The sequence below is a fragment of the Oncorhynchus masou genome, chromosome 24 (assembly GCF_036934945.1).
Source record: "Oncorhynchus masou masou isolate Uvic2021 chromosome 24, UVic_Omas_1.1, whole genome shotgun sequence".
Classification (NCBI taxonomy): domain Eukaryota; kingdom Metazoa; phylum Chordata; class Actinopteri; order Salmoniformes; family Salmonidae; genus Oncorhynchus; species Oncorhynchus masou.
In genome coordinates this window covers 17,866,855-17,888,391 of record NC_088235.1, presented here as the reverse complement: position 1 = coordinate 17,888,391, position 21,537 = coordinate 17,866,855, and the positions used below count along the sequence as shown (strand labels likewise).

The window sequence follows — 21,537 nt, the reverse complement described above, 5'->3', positions numbered from 1 at the left end:
GCTATGAGGGGTGGCCAGTCCTCTTCTGGCTGTGCCGGGTGGAGATTATAATGTGATGGCCACTCCAATACCTTGACTTGTTGGTAATCAAGCCTACCACTGTTTGAGGACGACACAACAGTGGTAGGCTTGATTACCAACAACGACAAGACGGCCTACAGGGAGGAGGTGAGGGCCCTCGGAGTGTGGTGTCAGGAAAATAACCTCACACTCAACGTCAACAAAACTAAGGAGATGATTGTGGACTTCAGGAAACAGCAGAGGAAACACCCCCCTATCCACATCGATGGAACAGTAGTGGAGAGAGTAGCAAGTTTTAAGTTCCTCGGCATACACATCACAGACAAACTGAATTGGTCCACTCACACAGACAGCATCGTGAAGAAGGCGCAGCAGTGCCTCTTCAACCTCAGCAGGCTGAAGAAATTCGGCTTGTCACCAAAAGCACTCACAAACTTCTACAGAGGCACAATCGAGAGCATCCTGGCGGGCTGTATCACCGCCTGGTACGGCAACTGCTCCGCCCTCAACCGTAAGGCTCTCCAGAAGGTAGTGAGGTCTGCACAACGCATCATCGGGGGCAAACTACCTGCCCTCCAGGACACCTACACCACCCGATGTTACAGGAAGGCCATAAAGATCATCAAGGACATCTACCACCCGAGCCACTGCCTGTTCACCCCGCTATCATCCAGAAGGCGAGGTCAGTACAGGTGCATCAAAGCTGGGACCGAGAGACTGAAAAACAGCTTCTATCTCAAGGCCATCAGACTGTTAAACAGCCACCACTAACATTGAGTGGCTGCTGCCTACACACTGACACTGACTCAACTCCAGCCACTTTAATAATGGGAATTGATGGGAAATGTTGTAAATATATCACTAGCCACTTTAAACAATGCTACCTTATATAATGTTACTTACCCTACATTATTCATCTCATATGCATGCCTATATACTGTACTCTATATCATCGACTGCATCCTTATGTAATACATGTATCACTAGCCACTTTAACTATGCCACTTTGTTTACATACTCATCTCACATGTATATACTGTACTCGATACCATCTACTGTATCTTGCCTATGCTGCTCTGTACCATCACTCATTCATATATCCTTATGTACATATTCTTTATCCCCTTACACTGTGTATAAGACAGTAGATTAGGAATTGTTAGTTAGATTACTTGTTGGTTATTACTGCATTGTCGGAACTAGAAGCACAAGCATTTCGCTACACTCGCATTAACATCTGCTAACCATGTGTATGCGACAAATAAAATTTGATTTGATTTAAAAAAAAAAAACTGTTGTCGTCCTTAAGCTATTTTGCCACAACTTTGGAAGTATGCTTGGGGTCACTGTCCATTTGAAAGACCCATTTGCGACCAAGCATTAACTTCCTGACTGATGTCTTGAGATGTTGCTTTCATATATCCACATAATTTTCCTCCTCATGAGGCCATCTATTTTGTGAAGTGCACCCGTCCCTCCTGCAGCAAAGCACCTCCACAACATGATGCTGCCACCTCAGTGCTTCACAGTTGGGATGGTGTTCTTTTGCGTGCAAGCCTCCCCCTTTTCCTCCAAACATAATAATGGTCATTATGGCCAATCAGTTCTATTTTTGTTTCATCAGACCAGAGGACATTTCTCCAAAAAGTACGATCTTTGTCCCCATGTGCAATTGCAAACCGTAGTCTGGATCTTTTATGGTGGTTTTGGAGCAGTGGCTTCTTCGTTGCTGAGCGGCCTTTCAGGTTATGTCGATATAGGACTCGTTTTACTGTGGACTTTTGTACCGGTTTCCTCCAGCATCTTCACAAGGTCCTTTACTGTTGTTCTGGGATTGATTTGTACTTTTCGCACAAAAGTATGTTAATCTCTAGGAGACAGAACGCATCTCCTTCCTGAGTGGTATGATGGCTGCGTGGTCCCATGGTGTTTATACTTGCATACTATTGTTTGTACAGATGACCGTGGTACCTTCAGGAGTTTGTAAATTGGTCAAGGATGAACCAGACTTGTGGTCTACAATTTTTTTCCCCCGAGGTCTTGGCTGATTTCTTGTGATTTTCCCATGATGTCAAGCAAAGAGAGGCACTGAGTTTGAAGGTAGGTCTTGAAATACATCCACAGGTACACCTCCAATTGACTCAAATTATGTCAATTAGCCTATCAGAAGCTTTTAAAGTCATGACATTATTTTCTGGAATTTTCCAAGCTGTTGTATGGAAGTCAATTTAGTGTATCTAAACTTCTGACCCACTGGAATTGTGATACAGTGAAATATAAGTTAAGTAATCTGTCTGTAAACAATTGTTGGAAAAATTACTTGTGTCATGCACAAAGTGGATGTCCTAACCGACTTGCCAATACTATAGTTTGTTACCAAGAAATTTGTGGAGTGGTTGAAAAACGAGTTTTAAATGACTCCAACCTAAGTGTATGTAAACTTCCGACTTCAACTGTAGATACACGCACACACACCAATTTACATTGCGATGTACAGGTAACTGTCAAAATAAAGGAAACACCGACATAAAGTTTCTTAATAGGGCCACTAAGAGCCAGAACAGCTTCAATGCACCGTGGCAAAGATTCTATAAGTGTCTGGAACTCTATTGGAGGGATGCGACACCATTCTTCCAAGAGAAATTCCATAATTTGGTGTTTTGTTGATGGTGGTGAACGCTGTCCTCGCCGCCGCTCCAGAATCTCATAAGTGTTCAATTGGGTTGAGATTTGGTGACAGATGGCCATGTTATATGGTTTACGTGCTCAATAAACCACTCAGTGACCACTCGTGCCCTGTGGATGGGGGCATTGGCCTGCCCAGCATTTTTATACATAAACCTAAGCATGATGGGATGTTAACTGCATAAATAACACAGGAACCCACCTGTGTGTAAGTAACTGCTTTCAATATTAACACAGTAAAAAAAGAAACGCCCCTCTTCCAGGACCCTGTCTTTCAAAGAAAATTCGTAAAAATCCAAATAATTTCACAGATCTTCATTGTAAAGGGTTTAAACACTGTTTCCCCATGCTTGTTCAATGAACCATAAACTATTCATGAACATGCACCTGTGGAACGGTCATTAAGACACTAACAGCTTACAGATGGTAGACAATTAAGGTCACAGTTATGAAAACTTAGGACACAAAAAAAGAGGCCTTTCTACTGACTCTGAAAAACATAAAACGAAAGATGCCCAGGGTCCCTGCTCATCTGCGTGAATGTGCATTAGGCATGCTGCAAGGAGACATGAGGACTGCAGGTTTGGCCAGGGCAATAAATTGCAATGTCCGTACTGTGAGACGCCAAAGACAGCACTACAGTGAGACAGGACGGACAGCTGATCGTCCTCGCAGTGGCAGACCACGTGTAACGACACCTGCACAGGATCCGAACATCACACCTGTGTGACAGGTACAAGATGGCAACAACAACTGCCAGTTACACCAGGAACGCACAATCCCTCCATCAGTGCTCCGACTGTCCGCAATATGCTGAGAGAGGCTGGACTGAGGGCTTGAAGGCCTGTTGTAAAGGCAGGTCCTCACCAGCAACAACGTCGCTGGACCAGACAGGACTGGCAAATCCCATTGAGCACGTCTGGAACCTGTTGGATCGGAGGGTGAGGGCTGGAGCCATTCCACCCAGAAATGTCCGGGAACTTGCAGGTGCCTTGGTGGAAGAGTGGGGTAACATCTCACAGCAAGAACTGGCAAATCTGGTGCAGGCCATTAGAAGGAGATGCAGTGCAGTGCTTAATGCAGCTGGTGGCCACACCAGATACTGACTGTTGCTTTTGATTATTATTCAATTTCTGTTAGTCACATGTCTGTGGAACTTGTTCAGTTTACGTCGGTTGTTGAATCTTGTTACATTCATACAAATATTTACACATGTTAAGTTTGCTGAAAATAAACGCAGTTGACAGTGAGAGGATGTTTCTTTTTTTTGCTTAGTTTACTTTGTATCCCTCATTTACTCAAGTGTTTCCTTTATGTTGGCAGTTACGTGTAGTTCTCAGTTCTAAACGTGTATTCCTTCATTATTCATCGGCTCTATGTAAACGCCACTTCTAAATTTGGCACGGAGTCATCTAATGTTCCACCCTGATTCTGTCGGCCATACTGTTTAGCTGACATGACATTATGTTTCAATTAGCAACAGTTCTGAACATAGAAACCCTGACAGCAGCGAACAGGGATAGGTTCAAACCACCAAAACTAGAAAGAAGGCACATGGCCCTACATGAGCACTTGTACACTGCAAGAAAATTCCAACCAGGCCTGTTCAGATGCATTGCTCCATCATCCCTGTACCTAGGGAGACAGAGTTATGTCTCAATTACCACGGTGTAAAATCCCAACCGGTCACACTTCAAAATAGCAATCATGTTAGTTCTTCTCCATCCTCTTCAAGGGAAACACTGTCAGGTGTGACGTGGGTAAAGGATTAGCTCCACATAGAAAAGCAATAAAGGTATAGACTATTTCATTTAGGTCTGTTATTTTCTGACTTGTGAGTTTAATTCTTAGTAGTTTGTTTCTTGTTGTGATTCTATGCGACTTGTTCTTATTTTGTATGTAACTTGGAGCTGTGGAAAGAAGTTCCTCTGATTTGTTTTGATGATTGCATTTCTTGTCCTTCCAAAGTCCATTCCATGGAGATGTTTAGGCCAGTGAAGGGGTTGCAACTTAAAAACACCCTCCCATTTCTCTGGAATAGCCATTTACATTTTAGTCATTTAACAGATGCTCTTATCAAGAGCGACTGACATTAGTGCATTCATCAGATACACAATGACACTGCAGGCCCCTGGCTGTGCCAGCAGAGAAGAGCAGCTTGATGTTGAAAGGAACAGGGTTAGGAAAGCTGGGAAAATGAAGGGGTGATGAAGAGAAAGAAGAGGTAGAGGCCAAACTAGTCTTTGATCATCAGGCGTGGAGAAATGGCCTGGCTAATAAATCCTTTCAGCTTTATGTCCTCCTGACCTCCAGGCCCCGGACCCCAGGAAGAGTAGCCCAGATGAACCCACAGTAGAGTAACACTCACACTGGGGCATGAGGACCCACACTACACAACACAGCAGAAAGCACCTCTACCTGGAACCACTACTCATTGGCCTCTTGACCAGGAGCCATTACAGTGGTTTAACCACTATGTTGGAGCACAGCTCAGCTCAGCAGTGTTATTAGAGATCCACAGTGATCAAGACAGCAGAAGCCACATTGAGATGGTGTTAATATATACTGAGGCTGTCAACATTGGTGTGAGTAAGATCACTGGGCCAGCAGGCTTCTCTTCAGCTGGAGTAGACAAGCTACGGAGTACAGCTGGGTGATATGGACCAAAGTCCATGTCACAATCAATTAACAGGATTATCACCATAACAATCAATTGAACGATACGTTGATAACAATGTGCACCAGTTACTTTTTATTGTACTGCTGCTGCTAATGTTGTAGCTATCAATTGTCCCGTTAGCAATAGTCCATATTAGCAAACTTAAATTTTAAACTTCACATTCCTCTAGTAAAGGCAATTTATTGTTATTATCAGTCAAATGTCCTCGATATATGGTCAGTATGGATCATTTTCAGTTTATTGTTCCAGCTCTAATATGAAGTAATGGGGTATGTATAAGAGGGAAAGGTTAGGATGTGACCTGGCTGAGAGGGTTGTTCAGACACCAAGAGGGTTGTTCAGACACCAAGAGGGTTGTTCAGACACCAAGAGGGTTGTTCAGACACCAAGAGGGTTGTTCAGACACCAAGAGGGTTGTTCAGACACCAAGAGGGTTGTTCAGACACCAAGAGGGTTGTTCAGACACCAAGAGGGTTGTTCAGACACCAAGAGGGTTGTTCAGACACCAAGAGGGTTGTTCAGACACCAAGAGGGTTGTTCAGACACCTAGGCAAAAAACAGTGGACTACTAAAGTCTTGGGTTGGAGAGAGTGTTAGAAATTGAGTGGTGTAACTTCAGGCCAGGGGGGCAGTGCTCTGTGCTGCGTTAGAGGTTTTCACATGGGAAACAAGACTGCAGCCTGCAAAAGTCATTATGTCCTGGGATGAATTTTCACCCCTACCTCCTCACCCCCTTTCCCATCCAACAGACAATTCTCTTTATTACGCCAGCAGGGAAAGTCCATAAGAGGTTAGAATTTAGTTTGACAGTCCTCCCCCTCTACCCTGTCCTCCATGCAGAGAAGATATCATTTATAATAGGGTTGAGGTTGATATGATTGAGACACTACCGTGGGGGCTTCATCTTAGTGATGTTGAACTAACAGCAGCAATGTCCTATCACACTAAATGGCTGACTGAATAGCCTTACTCATTTTCCATGAGGTCCTTTTGAGCTAAAAAGATGATTGAAAAGTTTATATTTTTCAGAAAACATCTTACAGGGGAAGTTAACATTACTTTTTGAATGTATGTTTATATTTAAAGTAGTATAGACGTTTAATATAGATGTATATAGATGTTTACATGACCTTTGAACGTGGTCCCCAGATGAGTCACCACTGAGTTTTTGTGGAATAATTTCATCTTGTCCTCCAGTGAGTGGATCTAGGAGAGAGAGAGAAAGAGAGAGTGCAGTAGAAAACATATGACTCCCAATAAATGGATCAAGGAGCGAGAGAGAGAGAGAACACCACTACTACTGAAACAACCTGATAACACCACCACTACTGAACCAAGCTGTACTAGACTAACCTGATAACACCACCATTACTGAACCAAGCTGTACTAGACTAACCTGATAACACCACCACTACTGAACCAACCTGATAACACCACCACTACTACTGAACCAACCTGATAACACCACCACTACTACTGAACCAACCTGATAACACCACCACTACTACTGAACCAACCTGATAACACCACAACTACTGAACCAAGCTGTACTGGACTAACCTGATAAAAACACCACCACTACTGAACCAAGCTGTACTGGACTAACCTGATAACAACACCACCAACACCACCACTAGTGAACCAAGCTATACTAGACTAACCTGATAACACCACCACTAGTGAACCAAGCTGTACTGGACTAAGCTGATAACACCACCACTACTGAACCAAGCTGTACTGGACTAACCTGATAACACCACCACCACCATCACTACTGAACCAAGCTATACTGGACTAACCTGATAACACCACCACCACCACTATTGAACCAAGCTGTACTGGACTAAAATGATAACACTACCATAACTGAACCAAGCTGTACTGGACTAACCTGATAACACCACCACTACTGAACCAAGCTGTACTGGACTTACCTGATAACATCACCACTACTACTGAACCAACCTGATAACACCACCACTACTACTGAAACAACCTGATAACACCACCACTACTACTGAAACAACCTGATAACAACACCACTACTACTGAAACAACCTGATAACACCACCACTACTGAACAAAGCTGTACTGCACTAACCTGATAACACCACCACTACTACTGAACCAACCTGATAACACCACCACTACTACTGAACCAACCTGATAACACCACCACTACTACTGAACCAACCTGATAACACCACCACTACTACTACTGAACCAACCTGATAACACCACCACTACTACTGAACCAACCTGATAACACCACCACTACTGAACCAAGCTGTACTGGACTAACCTGATAACACCACCACTACTACTGAACCAACCTGATAACAACACCACCACTACTGAACCAAGCTGTACTGGACTAACCTGATAACACCACCACCACTATTGAACCAACCTGTACTGGACTAACCTGATAACACCAACACCAACACCACCACTATTGAAACAAGCTGTACTGGACTAACCTGATAACACCACCAGCACCACCACTATTGTACCAAGCTGTACTGGACTAACCTGATAACAACACCACCACTACTGAACCAAGCTGTACTGGACTAACCTGATAACACCACCACCACCACTGAACCAAGCTGTACTGGACTAACCTGATAACAACACCACCACTACTGAACCAAGCTGTACTGGACTAACCTGATAACACCAACACCACCACTAGTGAACCAAGCTGTACTGGACTAACCTGATAACACCACCACCACCACCACTATTGAACCAAGCTGTACTGGACTAACCTGATAACACCATCACTACTGAACCAAGCTGTACTGGACTAACCTGATAACACCACCACCACCACCACTATTGAACCAAGCTGTACTGGACTAACCTGATAACACCATCACTACTGAACCAAGCTGTACTGGACTAACCTGATAACATCAACACCACCATTACTGAACCAAGCTGTACTGGACTAACCTGATAACAACACCACCACTACTGAACCAAGCTGTACTGGACTAACCTGATAACACCACCACAATTACTGGAACCACAATGGAAAGGTAAATGTGAAAAGAACACTTCCAAGCCAGCAGAGTACGGTTCGGCTTGGTACCTTGGTACCGTACTGTGATCACCCTTTAACACTCACCCTGTCGACAAAGTGCTGTTCCTTCAGCCTGGCCTCACTCAGCAGGGTGGTCTTCTCAGCTAGCTGGGCCTGCAGCTCTTCCACACCCATCTGAAACAACACAATCATCAATAACAGACATGAGTAACAAATCATTGCAGACATTTAGGTCTGGTTTGAGATCTTCCTCCTAAACGAATGGGGAAATGGTTTTTGAATCGTTTCAGAGCTCCCTTGAAAAGATATTCCAATCTTAAATGGGATTCACCCGGACAATGTATCAAAAAAGTACATGTGACTTGACTAGGAGAATTGTGTGAGTAAATCATGGATATATAGTGCAATACTTATTGGAAACAGGCGCACACACACACACACACAGACAGGCGCGCACACACACACACAGACAGGCGCACACACAGACAGGCGCACACACACACACACACAGACAGGCGCACACACACACAGACAGGCGCACACACAGACAGGCGCACACACAGACAGGCGCACACACACAGACAGGCGCACACACACACAGACAGGCGCACACACACACAGACAGGCGCACACACACACAGACAGGCGCACACACAGACACACAGGCGCGCACACAGACACACAGACGCGCACACACACAGACACACAGGCGCGTGCACACACACAGACACACAGGCGCGTGCACACACACAGACACACAGGCGCATGCACTCACACACACAGGCGCATGCACTCACACACACAGGCGCGCGCACACACACACAGACAGGCGCGCGCACAGACAGACAGGCGCGCGCACACACACACACACACAGACAGGCGCACACACACACACACACACACACAGACAGGCGCACACAGACAGGCACACACACACACAGACAGGCGCACACACACAGACAGGCGCACACACACACAGACAGGCGCACACACACACAGACAGGCGCACGCACACACACAGGCGCACGCGCACACACAGACACACAGGCGCACACACAGACACACAGGCGCACACACACACACACAGGCGCGCGCACAGACAGACAGGCACGCACACACACACACACACACACACACACAGGCGCGCACACACAGACTCAGACAGACAGGCGCACACAGACAGGCACACACACACAGACAGGCGCACACACACACACACAGACACACAGGCGCGCACACACACACACACAGGCGCGCGCACACACAGGCGCGCGCACACACACACACACAGGCGCACGCACACACACACACACAGGCGCACGCACACACACACACACAAGACAGGCGCGCGCACAGACAGGCACGCGTACACACACACACACAGACAGGCACGCGTACACACACACACACAGACAGGCGTGCACACACACACACAGACAGGCGCGCACACACACAGACAGGCGCGCACACACACACACACACAGACAGGCGCGCACAGACATGCACACGCACACAGACAGGCGCGCACGCACAGACAGGCGCACACAGACACACGCACACAGACAGGCGCACACACACACACACAGGCGCGCGCACGCACACAGGCGCACGCACACACACAGGCGCGCGCACGCACACACACACACAGGCGCGCGCACGCACACACACACACACAGGCGCGCGCACACACACACACAGGCGCGCACACGCACACACACAGGCGCGCACACACACAGGCGCGCACGCACGCACACACACACACAGGCGCGCGCACGCACACACACACACAGGCGCGCGCACGCACACACACACACAGACGCGCGCAAAGTACATGTGACTTGACTAGGAGAATTGTGTGAGTAAATCATGGATATATAGTGCAATACTTATTGGAAACAGGCGCACACACACACACACACAGACACACACAGACAGGCACACACACACACAGGCGCACACACACAGGCGCGCACACACACACACACACACAGGCGCGCACACACACAGGCGCGCACACACACAGGCGCGCACACACACACAGACAGGCGCACACACACACACAGACAGGCGCACACACACACACACAGACAGGCGCACACACACACACAGACAGGCGCACACACACACACAGACACGCGCACACACACACACAGACACGCGCACACACACACTCAGACAGGCGCACACACACTCAGACAGGCGCACACACACTCAGACAGGCGCACACACACTCAGACAGGCGCACACACACTCAGACAGGCGCACACACACACAGACAGGCGCACACACACACAGACAGGCGCACACACACACAGACAGGCGCACGCACAGACAGGCGCACGCACAGACAGGCGCACGCACAGACAGGCGCACGCACAGACAGGCGCACGCACAGACAGGCGCACGCACACACAGGCGCGCGCACACACACACAGACAGGCGCGCACACACACACACAGACAGGCGCGCACACACACACACAGGCGCGCGCACACACACACACAGGCACACACACACAGGCGCGCGCACTAACACACACACAGGCGCGCGCACACACACACACACACACAGACAGGCGCGCGCACAGACAGACAGGCGCGCGTACACACACACACACACACACACACACACACACACAGACAGGCGCGCACACACACACACACACACAGACAGGCGCGCACACACACACACACACAGACAGGCGCGCACACACACACACACACACACACAGACAGGCGCGCACACACACACACACACACAGACAGGCGTGCACACACACACAGGCGCGCACACACACACACACACAGGCACACACACACACACACAGACAGACAGGTGCGTACACACACACACAGACAGGCGCGCACGCACACACACACAGACAGGCGCGCGCGCACACACACACACAGACAGGCGCGCGCACACACACACACACAGACAGGCGCGCGCACACACACAGACAGGCGCGCATACACACACACAGGCGCGCACACACACACGCGCGCACACACACACAGACGGGCGCGCACAGACGGGCGCGCACAGACGGGCGCGCACAGACGGGCGCGCACAGACGGGCGCGCTCAGACACCGACACAAAGACAGACGCACACCCACACACACAGACACCCCCACACAGACAGACACACACAGACGTTTTACTCCACAACTACTCCACAAGTAGAAGATTGTTTCACCAAACTGTTCATCTCTGTTAGAACTGGAACTTATAAAGGACCTGAGAGTAGGCCTATGGCGACTGGCTTAACTTTCCACACTGAACAGGTAATCTTTCCTCCGTCAGACACATGGGTGTTTCAAATAAAGGTCCACAGAGAGGTTGGGTCAACACAGTTGCAGTTGGTGTGGAGGTGTGTCTGTCTGTCAGTGTGTGTGTCCTTTGTGAGGGTGGCGAGCAGGAAACTGTATTACTGTATTGCTTCAACAGAAACCCATTGTAAATGTCAGCTATCCAATCCAAGCCGACTAAAAAACACCGTATTGAAACACAGGCTCCAGTCTATATAGAGAAAATGGTGCCATGTGGGACTCGTACCATTAGTTTCTAGCATCTGCGCAGTCGGTGTACGTGTCCCAAATATCGTCCTATTCCCTTTATAGTGCACTACTTTTGGCCAGAGATCTATGGGATCTGGTCCAAAGTAGTGCACTAAATAGGGAGTCATTTGGGACATAGTCAGTGGGAAAATACCACAGATATGGCATCCTCTTGACATCCTGTCTGTGGGGGAAAATTAAATACAGTCATGTAAACCGGTTAACCTGTAGTGATGGGGGTGGCGATATCCTCAAAGTTAAAATAGGCAGGCCAATAACCAGAGGGTTGCCGGTTTGAATCTGGCAGGAGTGAGCTAAGCAACCAGTGGGCGGTGGTAGTTAACCCTCAAACTGCTCTGCGGCTAATGCTACTGTATTTTGCTAGCTGTGCTGCTAGCTTCACCCTGTAAACATGGATGAACTGAGATACTGTACCTCTCCACTGGCGCTGTGGGTCCTTGCCTGCAGGTCCTCCAGCTTTTTCTGTACCTGACACACTCTGTCCCCCATCTCTTCCTCTCGACTCTTGATGGGAAGAAAAAGGAAAATCACAGCTAGTCATTTCCTACAGTGTTTCATCTCTTACAAAATACTCAAAAACGGCATTAGTTTCCAAAAACGTCCCCTTTTTCTTCTTTTTGTCAATATTTTTTTATAAAGTTCTTTGTCTGCACATTTTATTTGTTGTTTATTGTGTCACAAATAATCCAGCTAAAAGCCCTTCAGTGTGGATCAGTATAGTCTGATATCACAGTATTGTCAGCCCGTGTTACTCTACTTCAGGCCTCCCTACTTTAATTATGTCTGGTGATGAGTGGGAGAAGACAGCTTTTACTTTAGTTTACTTAGCTGAGCCAATCCTCAACAACCTATTTTTCCTGATGAAATCTATGTGGAAAAAAAATACTATTACAAATGACTTTTAGTTGACGGAAATGTGAAGAGCTGAGAATTCCACGTGACTAATGGACATTTGATTTGACATGGAGCTCCTTTTCATCTGTTTTGTCCAATCAGAAGCATGCAGAATATTTCAAGCAATCCTCTCACTGGCAGAATTGACATCTTTCAGTGGTGCGGTCTGACTGAGCTGATCTGCCCGGCTCTCCCACACAGCTCCCAGGCGGTCTCTTCAGTCACTTGTCAATCTTTTCAACTGATGTGAAGCCAGGACATTGGACTTGTAGCTAACCTCAACTAGAAACAATGTTTCTGCTCTCTTAATTTCATTTAGGGTATTTTTGCTTTGATTACATCAGAAGCTCTACTTTCCCATGTGTGCAGTTATTCATTCATCTGTGTTGCCACTACCATGCCGTGGTCTGCAAATTAAAAACAAATGCTATTTGTTGAATATTAGGACTACAGTAAATTATTTTTGTAAAGCTCAAACTCTGCTTTTTAAGGAAACCACTTATTTACCCCCATTGACAGTTAAGATGGGAAGAAAATCAGAGCTGTAAATTGTTTAACCTGTAGCCAAGTCTTTATAACCTTTATGGTTAATTATGGCTGGCATTGGTAACAATATCCATGTTGCCAGCTTTACGAGGGCATAGCTGAACAAGGCCATGTGAATGACTTAAACTAGGCTAAAATTGTCCAGAGTTTAAGTCGACTGATAACTAAAACTAACAAAGGATGACATTACTAAAATGTGACGAAGACTAAAAAGTATTTAAGACTAAATCTAAACTAGCTGCCAAAATGAAGACTGCTAGAGACTGACAGGAGGGAGGTGGTTCCATGTCAGTAATAGTTTCATGAGGATGGGTGGAGTACATGTACTTTTCCTTTAAAGTTCAAAGCTGAAAAATATGTCAGGAACTGATAGGAGTTTCCATATGATAGTGCGGACTAGTGTTTTCACGATACTTGTATCACAATACTCTGAGAATCATGGCATGGAAACAAAACAGGAAGCGAACAGATTATTCTGAGGAAAACCGTCCTAATGTTGGGCCAGTAACTCCTACTTGTAATCTACTTCCTAAAAGCAAACCAGTTAGTCTGTGTATAATGATTAATGTCAATAGTCTAATCTAACCATATACTTTAAATTGCACGGTCTACGTAGCTACACAGTAATAGCTGTGGTAATAAAGTTCAAGTTACATAGGAACTACAATATAATTACATTGTGTTATTGATTCGTACTGTACTGTACCTGGAGGACCTGCTCATATCGTTGGACCGTTTTGTTTAAGTCATCATCTTTCTGGGCGATCACCTTCTGGAGCTGATTGGTCTCCTCCCGATGGCTGTCCATAAGCTCCACCTCCACGCTCTGGGCCTTCCCTGGTTGGTGGAGAAGACAGGAGTAGTGAGGAAAGAGGAGGAGTATGAGGAGGAGTGCTGATATAGGATAAGTTTGGCCTTTTAGATCAGATGAAATTGTATTAGTTACATGTGCCAAATACAACAGGTTTGATAATTTGATCTAACCTTACAGTGAAACACTTACTTACAAGCCCCTAAACGTCAGTGCAGTTAAAAAAATGCTGGTACAGAGTCAATGTGCGGGGGAACCGGTTAGTTGAGGTAGTATGTACATGTAGGTAGAGTTAATTAAAAGTGACTATGCATAGATGACAACAGAGAGTGGCAGTGGTGTGGAGGGGAGGGGGGGGGGGCAATGCGAGTAGTATGGGTAGCCATTTGATTAGATGTTCAGGAGTCTTATGGCCTGGGGGATAGAATAAACTGTTTAGAAGCCTCTTGGACCTAGACTTGGCACTCCAGTACTGCTGGCCGTGTGGTAGCAGCGAGAACAGTCGATGACTAAGGTGGCTGGAGTCTGACAATCTTTAGGGCCTTCCTCTGACACCGCCTGGTATAGAGGTCTTGGATGACAGGAAGCTTGGCCCCAGTGAAGTACTGGGCCGTACTCACTACCCTCTGTACTGCCTTGCGGTCTGAGGCCGAGCAGTTGCCATACCAGGCAGTGATGCAACCAGTCAGGATGCTCTCAATGGTGCAGCTGTAAAACCTTTTGAGGATCTGAGGACCCATGCCAAATCCTTTTAGTCTCCTGAGGGGGAATAGGTTTTGTCGTGCCCTCTTCACGACTGTCTTGGTGTGCTTGGACCAAGACAGTCGTGTAGACTAAGTTAGTTTGTTGGTGATGTGGACACCGAGGAACTTGAAGCTCTCAACCTGCTCCACTGCAGCCCCGTCAATGAGAAGGTGCTCGGTCCTCTTTTTCCTGTAGTCCACAATCATCTCCTTTGTCTTGATCACGTTGAGGGAGAGGTTGTTGTCCTGGAACCACACGGCCAGGTCTCTGACCTCATCCCTGTCTCGTTGTTGTCGATGATCAGGCCTACCGCTGTTGTGTCAACAGCAAATTTATGGATGGTGTTGTAGTCGTGCCTGGCCGTGCAGTCGTGGGTGAACAGGGAGTACAGGAGGGGGCTGAGCATGCACCCCTGAGTGGCCCCTGTGTTGAGGATCAGCGTGGCGGATGTGTTGTTACCTACCCTTACCACCTGGGGGCGGCCCGTCAGGAGGTCCAGTTGCAGACGGAGGTGTTTAGTCCCAGGGTCCTTAGCTTAGTGATGAGCTTTGAGGGCACTATGATGTTGAATGCTGAGCTGTAGTAAATGAGTATCATTCTCACGTAGGTGTTCCTTTTGTCCAGGTGGGAAAGGGCAGTGTGGAGCGCAATAGAGACTGCATCATCTGTGGATCTGTTGGGCAGAAGGCAAATTGGCGTGGGTTTCGGGCTTCTGGGAATCATTTAGGCAGGTTACCTTAGTGTTCTTGGGCACAGGCACTATGGTGGTCTGCTTAAAACATGTTGGTATTACAGACACGGAGAAGTTGAAAATGTCAGTGAAGACACTTGCTATTTGGTCAGCGCATGCTCGCAGTACACGTCCTGGTAATCCATCTGGCCCTGCGGCCTTGTGAATTACTCACATCGGCTGTGGAGAGCGTGATCACGCAGTCTTCCGGTACAGCTGGTGTTCTCATGCACGCTTAGGTGTCATTTGCCTCGAAGTGAGCACAGAAGTTGTTTAGCTCGTCCGGTAGGCTCATGTCACTGGGCAGCTCTTGGCTGTGCTTCCCTTTGTGGTCTGTAATGGTTTGCAGGCCCTGCCATATCCATTGACCATCAGAGCCGGTGTCGTACGATTCCATCTTAGTCCTGTATTGATGCTTGCCTGTTTGATGGTTTGTCGGAGGGCATAGCAGATTTCTTATAAGCTTCCGGGTTAGAGTCCTGCACCTTGAAAGCGGCAGCTCTAGCCTTTAGCTTAGTGCAGATACTGCCTGTAATCCATGGCTCCTGGTTGGGGACGACGTCATCGATGCAGTTTTTGATGAAGCCAATGACAGATGAGGTGTACTCCTCAATGCCACTGGAGGAATCCCGGGAACATATTCCAGCCTGTGCTTGCAAAATAGTCCTGTAGCTTAGCATCTGCATCTGACCACATTTTTTGATCATACTGAAAAGGATGAAATGGACAAGAGAGACCTGATGCACAATCAGATTTAACACTCCTACTCTGATGCGGTTTTTGAACACGGGCCCAGAATCTAAGCACGAAGTAGACCTTGAAATTCACATATTCCAAACCAGTCACTCACTTCCGCTATTGGAATGCAGTGTGAATGACTGGACTACAGTGAAAACATATGGTGATTCATTCAGAAAGAGACTGTTTCTTAACCTCTAATTCACCCCTACCGTTCTGTCTGAAAAGTCACTCATCTTTCAAATTAATTTAATCTAGAAAAAAAATATTCAAATGAATCCTACAAGGACACCAACACCATTTACACTTTCATGTATGTGGATTTTACTCAATTCCACACATTCATGACAAATGATAAAACAATTAAGAATTTGTATTGGTGAAGTTTAAAAGTACTGTTAGACTAGAAACTAACAACTTAAACCATTTACACAAAACAAATGTACTTTTGAAACAATTATTTAATATTGTTTATTCATTTCTAAGTGTTTTGGGCAGTGACAGTCAATGGTAATAGTAACATAAGTAGCTAGAAGCATAAACCCCAAAAAACTTGCTGAGGCGGTGACTAATAGAAAGTGAACTATAGAAAAAGAAAGCTATGACTTTATTAATCTGAAGTTTCAATGGGAATACAGTGTCTCGTCATTCAACGACACTCCCTCTCACCAATGGTCTCCTTCACTGCAGCAGTCAGCTCCTGTTCTTTCAAAGCCATCTGTGTGTTGAACTCCCTCATCAGCTGCTTCAGGGACGAGTTGTGCTTCATCTCCAGATCTTCAACCTCAAGCCTGTTCAATGGGGAGAATAACATAAAATACAGTATGGATGGAGAGAAAACACAGAGGAAGACAGAATTTGAAAGTAAAAAGAGGAATAATGGAAAGGGAAATAAACACAATTATTTTCTGAACTCTACTGACAAAGGGCTTTCTCAACAATTGTATTTGTTTGGTTGATTGTTTGACTAAGACAGAACATTAGGTCAAACTTACATGAGTTTCTTCTCGTTCTCTTGGGTCAACTCTTTCTTCACATACTCCAGGTCTTGCTGGTGTTCCTTCTTCAGGGTTCGCAGGTATTTCTGTAGATTCTGCTTCTCCTGCACCGCCTCCGTAAGCTTATTCTGCATGGACAACAGAGATTCAGCATCCCCATCTTCCTGCGTCAGAGAGTGGTTCTCCCTCTCTTTGTCTGCTGTAAGACTCTTGGTTTGCTCTGCAGTGCAATGCACCACAACATCCACTGCATTCTGATCCTGTGTTTCTAAGCAGACCAATTCTGTATTTTGCTGTTCAATCAGTGCAGTCTTCTCAAGCAGATCTTCCTTGAGGCGGCTGATTTCAGCCAGAAGGTTGACCTTCTCCTCCTCCACTTCCTTGAGCTTCATCTCAAACTCAAGCCTTGAGATGGTCTCGTCTGCTTTGGTCTCCTCCTGGTTCGAAACATCTCTCCGAAACGACAATAACTTTCCCTCGTACATGTTCTTTGAGCTCTCTTTCGCAAGTCTCTCGTCATTCCGAAGCTGCTCGAGGTGCTTTTCTTGTTCTTCCTTACACTTGGCTAGGGCTTTCTCCTGGTTCAAAATGTCTCTCTGGAGCAACGATAGCTTTTCCTCGTACATGTCCTTCAAACTCTGTAAAGAGCTCTCTTTTTCCAGTCTCTCATCACTATGAATTTGCTCAATGTGTTTCTCCTGTTCTTCCTTCATCTTGGCCATGGCTTCCTCAAGGGATTTTCCTTTCTCCTCCAATGTTTCCACCCCCTGCTTTTTTGTCGCTTTGTCTACCTTGGCCTCCTCCAACTGTGTCCGAAGGGCTTTGACAGTCTTTTCCTTCTCCTCGAGTTGTGAGGTCAACTGTTTCTGAATCTGGTTTATTTTCTGCTCAGCTTTCTTCTGCAGCTCAGCCACTTTCCCAGCATTGTCTATTGACAACTTCTCTTCAGTCACCTTCAGACTCTCATCTTTGGTCTCGAGAATCTCAGCCTTCATCTTGTCAAAGACTTCCCTCTGCCGTTCCAGCTCTTTTTTCAAAGTTTGGTTCTCTCTCTCCATGGACTGCAATTTCTCCTCTGTTGCCTGGACTAGATTTCCCTTCTGGATTCTGAACTGCTCCTGAGTCTGTTGTAGATGCTCTGTGAGCTCTCGTTTCTCATGCTCCCTGATACTGTGCTGCTGCTTCAGGTCAGCAGTTAGCTGCTCGCTCTCCTTTGTCTTGAGGACCAACTGCTCCTCCAGCTCACTGAGCCGGCTGTTACAGCTCTCCACTTCCAAAGAAAGGGCACTGACTTTCTGCTCCTTTTCACTCAAGACTTGGTCCATCTCTGACTTGCTAATGGACTGATTGTCAATGCTGGCTATCAGCCTCTGTAAGGCCTCGTCTTTCTCAGAGATCTGTTTCTCCATATCATCAAGTCTGGTCTGCAGAGACTTGACAGTATTGTGGTTCTGAGAGAACTTGGACTCTGCTTTCCTCTTGAACTCTGTGAGGTTGTTCTTGAAGGCGTCGGCTTGCTCCACTGCAAATTTCTTCTCTTTCTCTAGTCTGTCAATGGTCTCCGCCATTTGGCAAACAAGCCTCTCTCTCTCCTCCTTGTGCTGCTGATCAAGCAGTGATATGGCTTCATCCTTCCCCGTAAGGCTACCTGCGAACTGAGTCTTCAAGTCATTTATGATACTCTCCAAGTTGCTGATATACAACAAATTTGTTTTGACATTCTCTGAGATTGTTTGGTTTTCCTCACTGAGCTGTTCGATGCAAATGACTTTTTCTGAGAGAGCTTGAGAGTGATTTTCAGCCTCCCTCTGTAGAGACTCCCTCTCAGCAGTTAAGGCTTTGATATCATCTTTGTGTAGATTTAGTTGAACAGTCATCTGCTCTAGTGAACTGCATAGGTTCTTCTTCCCCTCTGTACTCTGCTGGAGTTGTTTCTCCAAAGTGTGTATCCTGTCAACCTTTGTAAGGATAACGTTTTTAAGATGTGCTATCTTCTTCTGATTACCCAGAACTCGGTCTTTCAGCTCGCTCACTCTGCTCTCGACCCGTTCAGAGAGCTCCTTTGTACCATCTTCGATGCTGGCCTCAATGTCACGGCAGTAACGCATTAATTCCTTGCTGATCCCAGCGAACTGCTTCTGCATTTCGTTTTCCTTGACTTCTAGTTGAAGAGAATGTTGTTCAAGTCTCCTCTGAACTGCCTCCCCTTCCTTACCCTTAGAAGCCTCAAGAGCTTGAAGCTGCTTCTCAGTGTCTACAAACCTCTCAGACAGAGACTTGAGCTTCTCTCTTGCCTTATTCTCAGTCTTGTTCAGCTGATCCTGGAAGGAGTTCCTCTCATTAAGAGCAGTGTTCAGATTCCTCTCGACCGCCTCCATTTGCTTTTTGAACATTGCCTCTGCTTGAGATAAACTCTCCATCTTGACTGCGGCTTCCTTCAGTTCGGCCTGCAGTTTCTGCACAGTGGTCTGTCTCATCACCAACTCTTCCTTCAAGTCCTTCACTTCCTGCACAACTTGCTCTTTTTCTTCCATGGTGGTTCCAAGCTGCTGGTTGACCTTCTCCACTTCCTGTATCTTCTCCTGTAGTATTTGTGCGTGTTTCTCCTGCATTTCTTCTTCCTGTTGTCCCATCTTTTCCTGCCAATGATTCTCAAGCTTTTCCTTCTCTTGCTTATGGACTTCACACACCTTCTCTAGTTCTTCCTTGTGATTGGACTCAAGCTGGTACATATCACTGCCTAGGCCTTCTGAACTTGTCTGAGATTCCAGGATGTTTTCTTTAAGTTTTTGTTCTTTCTGCTGTAGCTTTGATTCCTTCTTTGACAGTTGCTTTTTCAAAGATTCGTCTTGCTCCTGAAGCTTCTTCTTAAATTTATCCTGCATCTCTTTGGTCTTAGTTTTACAATTCTCCATCTTTGTCTCCTGTGATTTCCACTTGGCCGCCATGTCTTTCTTAATGTTGTCCACCTTCTTCTCATGAGCAGCCTTCTGGTCTTCCAGGTGTTTCTTTAATTGTTTTTCTTCCTCTTGCTTAGAGTTCAGTTTGTCAGTGTAAGATTTATCCTGTTCAGAGAGCTCCTTCTTAGCCTGCTGCAACTGATTCTCTAGCACGTCAAGCTCCTGTACCTTTTGTTGAAGAGCGTCCTCTTTCTGCTGGCAGTCACTTTGAGTTGTTTCCAGTTTATGCACAAAATATTTTAATTGACTCCTGCACTCTGAGAGTTCATCTCTAATCTTACTGAGTTGGGCATTAGATTTCTTTAAACTCTTTCTAAGCTCCTCCAATTCCTTAACCTTCGCATTCCTGTCTTGAAGAACCATCTTGGACTCTTCTTTCAGGCTTTTCTCATAGACAAGTTGAGCCTCAAGCTCTTTCTCTTTCTCCTTCAGCACTATCGTCAACTTGTTGAGTTCGTCTTTTAGCATCTTCTCCATTCCTCCCAGGGACTGCTCATGCTGCAGCTTGATCTCCTCAATATCTGTACTGTGCTTGGTCAGCACCTCCTGTAGCCTCTGCTCCAACTCCTGCCTGGCTGAGCCACCAGCGTTTTCAACTGCATCCAGTCTCTCCTCGAGAACCTGTTTGATCCTCAACAACTCCTGGAGCTCAAAGGAAAGGGCATCCAGATGAATCTGTTTCACATCCAGCTTCTCCATTGTCTTCTGGTTCATGTCCTCGTCATGGGCTTGTAACTGGACCGTTTTCTCCTTCAAGATGGTCTCCACTTCAGCTCTGTGTTTTGCCCTGAGCTCCTCCATAGCAGCAATGTGTTGGGCTAAGAACTCCTGATGCAGCTCTAGCTTGTGCTTCTCCATCTCCTCGCAGTGCTTCTCCTCTAGTGCAGTCACCTCGTCCTTGTGTTTCATCCTTAGCTCCTCCATCGGAGTAGAGAGATCATCTGTTGATGGAACTGATCCAGGTTGGGAGTACTTTTCCAGAGAGCTCTCGAGTTCCAGTATTCTCTGTAATGAGATGTGCAGTATTTATTGTATGTTTGCCATAGAATCTCCCAACAATGTAAAGCTTGTAGATACAGTAGAGTATATAATTAGCTGTAGA

At 46.4% G+C, this 21,537-nt stretch overlaps 1 protein-coding gene across 3 annotated transcripts in view; it reads right to left on the bottom strand.

Annotated features, from left to right (window-relative positions):
* LOC135511872 (golgin subfamily A member 4-like) overlaps positions 1-21,537 on the bottom strand; it is a 54,301-nt gene that overhangs the window by 9,549 nt on the left and 23,215 nt on the right. For all 3 annotated transcript variants that reach the window (XM_064933374.1, XM_064933375.1, XM_064933376.1), the window contains 6 exons: positions 17,473-21,440; positions 17,147-17,268; positions 14,161-14,291; positions 12,429-12,518; positions 8,520-8,609; positions 6,517-6,592 (listed from right to left, as the gene is read on the bottom strand). In XM_064933374.1, the coding sequence (XP_064789446.1) occupies positions 6,517-6,592; positions 8,520-8,609; positions 12,429-12,518; positions 14,161-14,291; positions 17,147-17,268; positions 17,473-21,440 (4,477 nt within the window). The remainder of the gene's footprint in view (positions 1-6,516; positions 6,593-8,519; positions 8,610-12,428; positions 12,519-14,160; positions 14,292-17,146; positions 17,269-17,472; positions 21,441-21,537) is intronic.